Source organism: Perkinsus marinus (genome assembly GCF_000006405.1).
Source record: "Perkinsus marinus ATCC 50983 genomic scaffold scf_1104296930544, whole genome shotgun sequence".
Lineage (NCBI taxonomy): Eukaryota > Perkinsozoa > Perkinsida > Perkinsidae > Perkinsus > Perkinsus marinus.
The window spans coordinates 1-3,799 of NW_003216036.1; the positions used below are offsets into that span (position 1 = coordinate 1).

Genomic DNA, 3,799 nt, shown 5'->3' on the forward strand with positions numbered 1-3,799 from the left:
GGGTCGTGATTTTCAATCTCACTGTGGTGTGGAGGTGAAAGGTTCTCAGTTCGCTGCGATCAACGGGATCTGTATTTATCGTGCATCTCCGCGAGGACAGCTCAAGACTGCACCTCCCAATTATGTCTCATTCGAGGCTGACAACGTATCAGCCACCGAGATTATTACCCCGAGTATTAGTATTCCAGGAATCTGTCCTCAACCCACGTGCGCAGCCGACGAAGACGGTTTCTCCCTGGAGTTACGAGCGGAGCTGTCCGAACGTGTGAAGGACATTCTCATTGCCTTATGTGAAGAGGGATGGCACCCTCTGGAAAAATGTCCCAGCGACAGTTTGTGCATTCGTCTTCGTCATTTAGCTCCAGTAGAGGTGAGGGATACAGTTCAGCAGTCTTTCACCTTTGAGATTGACTGTTCGAGCTTCAAGTCCCACCAGGTTCCACCTTCTCGTAATTACTCCAAGGCATTGTATGATCGACTGTCCCCAGACCTTCAGGAGAGGTTCTCTAGTCTAATTGGGGAATACGTCGACCGTAACTGGTGGACTCCGTGGAGCAAGGAATTGCCGCTGGCAAGGTTACCCTGTTCCGTTTCTCCAGTCATCCCAGTATTCCTGGTCGGCCCATCGGTCCAGCGTAAGCCTCGCCTGGTGCTCGATTGTAGGCCAGTCAATCAAGGCTTCCCAGCCACGAGCAGCGAGGCTCCAGACGCATACCTGGTAATTGCTTGTCTTCGATGTGTATCTCCTCCTATGATATCTACGGCGGATGCGAAACAAGCATTCTATCGAATTAGGCTAACTAACTTGGTTCTGCTCCTGGGAGCCGCGAGTCTGCTGTACGTTAGCCTCCGTATGTGCTTTGGGTTATGCTTTGGACCTACTGGACTGCTAAGCTCTTTGGGCAGATTGGTGAAATCGATCTCGGTCATTTTTGAAGCCTGCGTGTGGAGTTTATTTGTGGACGATTTTGTGATTGGTGGCAATGTTGATGAAGTCTATACTAATCTCGCGGTACTCTTCTGCGCAATGTACTTATGCGGATTTGGGGTCCAACGGGATAAGCTCAAGTGTATCATCTCGGAAAGTGCCCTCAATAGGTTATTACCGAGTCAGTCGGCTTTGCGTGATATCCTTCATGAAAGTATTCAGGTTTTGGGCGTGGCATTCAAGTATATTGGTGATATTTTGCGATTGCAGTGCCGAAATCAAGAGCGACTCCAACGAGTGCATGAGTTTGTGATCTCTGACAAGGCCCTGAATGCTTCTAAGAAGGATATCTACTCGGTTTGCGGGTTACTGGGGTTCGACCCTGCACGATTACATCCCGAAGCTCGCGCGGTTGCAGATGCTCTCCGTGCTCTTATCGGTAAACGGTTTAGTCGCGATGATTGGAACTGTCCTCTCGACTTTGTGTCCGAGTTCAGCGCTAAACAGTTCCAGACGTATATCGCGCTCCTCTCTTGGGCACGAGAATTAGCGTCCCAACCTGACTGTGTGCACGACTCTCCCTGTATATCCCAGGGCATAGAATATTCATTGGTCTTAGCCTCTGATGCTTCCCGATCAGGTGGTGGATTCGTTATAAGCAAATCCGCCAGGGGGGGCGGGCCCAACAATGAAGCCGTCCCTCTATGTTCGGATGCCTTCCGTTGGTCGGCTTCTCAGCGTCTGTACCATTCTAATCGGCGTGAGCTTATGGCCCTACTAGCAGGATTGAGGGTGCTTGCTAATGTCCTGGAACATCTGTTCGCTCACCATAGGGGTGGTTCTGATTCGTGTCGTTTACCCACGGGTGTGGTAATTCTCTCCGATAACCGAGCGTGCGTGGCCTGGGCGGCAGAGGATGCGGTTTCTCTCTTTGGTCAGAAGAAGGCGATCGAAAAGCGAGCTCTGGGTCGACTAGTCCTCGCTCTCGCCGAGGAGCTGAAGCTTATCAGGCGTCGCGTTCCGGTCAACGTAAGCCACATCAAAGGGAGTCTGAATGCCGAAGCGGATCGTTTGTCTCGCCTTTTTGACCGAACACTTCGAGGTGGTATTTCCATCGGCGATTCCCTGGTGGGTCAAGAGAATCCCGACGCTCCATCGTGGCCAACAGATGATGATCACGATGACTTAATGTATCTGGAGGTCGATGACCCCGAGTTCAATCATTATGACGAGGTGACCGGTGACGATCTAACTCCTTATGACATTATCGATCGAGTCCGTCTCTTCGCCTCTTGTACTATTGAAAACTCTTCTCTCAATGTTCGAGCGGATGTTATATCCGTCATCGACCCTCCGGGGACGTCTCCTTTAATTGATCACATCTCTCGTGACAGTTATGATTCAGTATCGGTGTATAACACTGTGAAAGCTATGAGGTTCATTTTCCGCCTGCTCCACACTCATTCACGGGGCGACGGAGCCTTACAGCAGCTGTCCTATCCTTATGTCCCAGATTCTTCTGATATTCGGGCGGTGGTTCATGCACTACAGTTCCGGGATCCCGAGTGCGCGAAGATTCGAGGTGGTCGTGGCTCCTCTTGTGGTCCCTATGTCTGTGATGGTGATGGGCTAGTCGTCTTTCGGTCGGGTACTCCTTTCGGCACCGAAGTATTTCAGTTCGTCCTTCCTGCCGGCTGTGGTCCGTTCAGGCGGAAAGTTCTCCTGGACGGACATCGGCAAAGCTGCCATCAAGGCATTCGCCCTTCTTTATCCTATATTACCGACTTCTTTTTGCCTCGGAGTACGAGAGATATGAGGGACTTGATCTCTCACTGTTCGATCTGTCGCACTCTGAGATCACAGCGGTCTCTATCCCGATTGCCGGGAACTCGATCTGAAGCGGCTCGTTTATCGGGCCTCCCGGCTTACTATCGTGTAGCGGTGGATTATTTTTCTGTCGGTTCTAAGAAGAAACTGCTGTCGGCTATGTGTTGTTTCACTAGACACGTGTTCTTCTTCCCCGTCGCAGCTGAGAATGCATATGAAGCCCTCCGAGCCTTAAAGATCCTGCAGCTCCGCACGGGTGGAGTGCGAGAGATTGTAACGGATCGTGCTTCTTACTTCGCTTCCCCGTCACTCTTCCAAGAGGAAGCGGCGCGGTTGTTGAATGCCCACGTCGAGCTCACCTCGAGTCGGTCCCCTTGGGAGTTGGGCTCAGAAAAGCTCCACGATATCGCCGCTGACCGTCTGCGGGTGTTTTTGCGTCACTCTAGTGGTCGCTGGCCGGATGACGCTTACCGAGAGCAAGAACTGTTGGAAGAAGTGATGTTGATTTTGAATACGAGGCCCTTGGGTACGTACTATGTTAGTGAAAAAGGTGCTGATGTTATCACCCCTGATTCTCTCTACTTCGGCTATACTCGTCGCCGAGGTTGTTTGTACTCTCATCCAGCTTCGGATGCGGTTCCCTCCTTTGCTCCTACACGAATTCGGGCCTTTCGAAACTGTTTTATCTCTTGGTTATGGTCAGAGCTTAAGAAGAAGTCTGTCGAGTCTGCTACCTCAAAGTGCGCTTCCTCGTCTCATGAGACTGTGACTCTCCGCCCGGGTGACAGTGTGCTGGTACACATGTCCGGAAGGAAGTTGGGCATGACGTTTCGTTTAGGACACGTCGTCCGTTGTCTATCAGACCGCCGGGTGCGTGTCCGGTTTCCGTCGGGTCTGCTAACTACCGAGAACACCTACAACGTGGTTCTACTTGTACCCCATCCCCAGGTAGAGGATTCTGTTCCGTCCGTGTCTCGTATTGGCATGAGGATCGAGGTTTTCCTGCAGTCTTCCTGGAGTCGTGGAGTTATTACCTATGATCCC

At 51.5% G+C, this 3,799-nt stretch overlaps 2 protein-coding genes across 2 annotated transcripts; both read left to right on the forward strand.

Moving 5' to 3' along the window:
- Positions 1 to 1,027: 1,027 nt before the first annotated feature.
- Positions 1,028 to 2,744, forward strand: Pmar_PMAR007707 (hypothetical protein; the record flags this gene model as incomplete). The annotated part of the gene is made up of 2 exons (XM_002786857.1): positions 1,028 to 2,576; positions 2,638 to 2,744. The coding sequence occupies 2 exons, from the start codon at positions 1,028 to 1,030 to the stop codon at positions 2,742 to 2,744; spliced, it is 1,656 nt and encodes a 551-aa protein (XP_002786903.1).
- Positions 2,745 to 2,914: 170 nt separating this feature from the next.
- Pmar_PMAR007708 (hypothetical protein) lies at positions 2,915 to 3,359 on the forward strand (the record flags this gene model as incomplete). The annotated part of the gene is made up of 1 exon (XM_002786858.1): positions 2,915 to 3,359. A coding segment is annotated over one exon (445 nt), but the record flags the coding sequence as incomplete, so codon positions are not given.
- Positions 3,360 to 3,799: the final 440 nt, after the last annotated feature.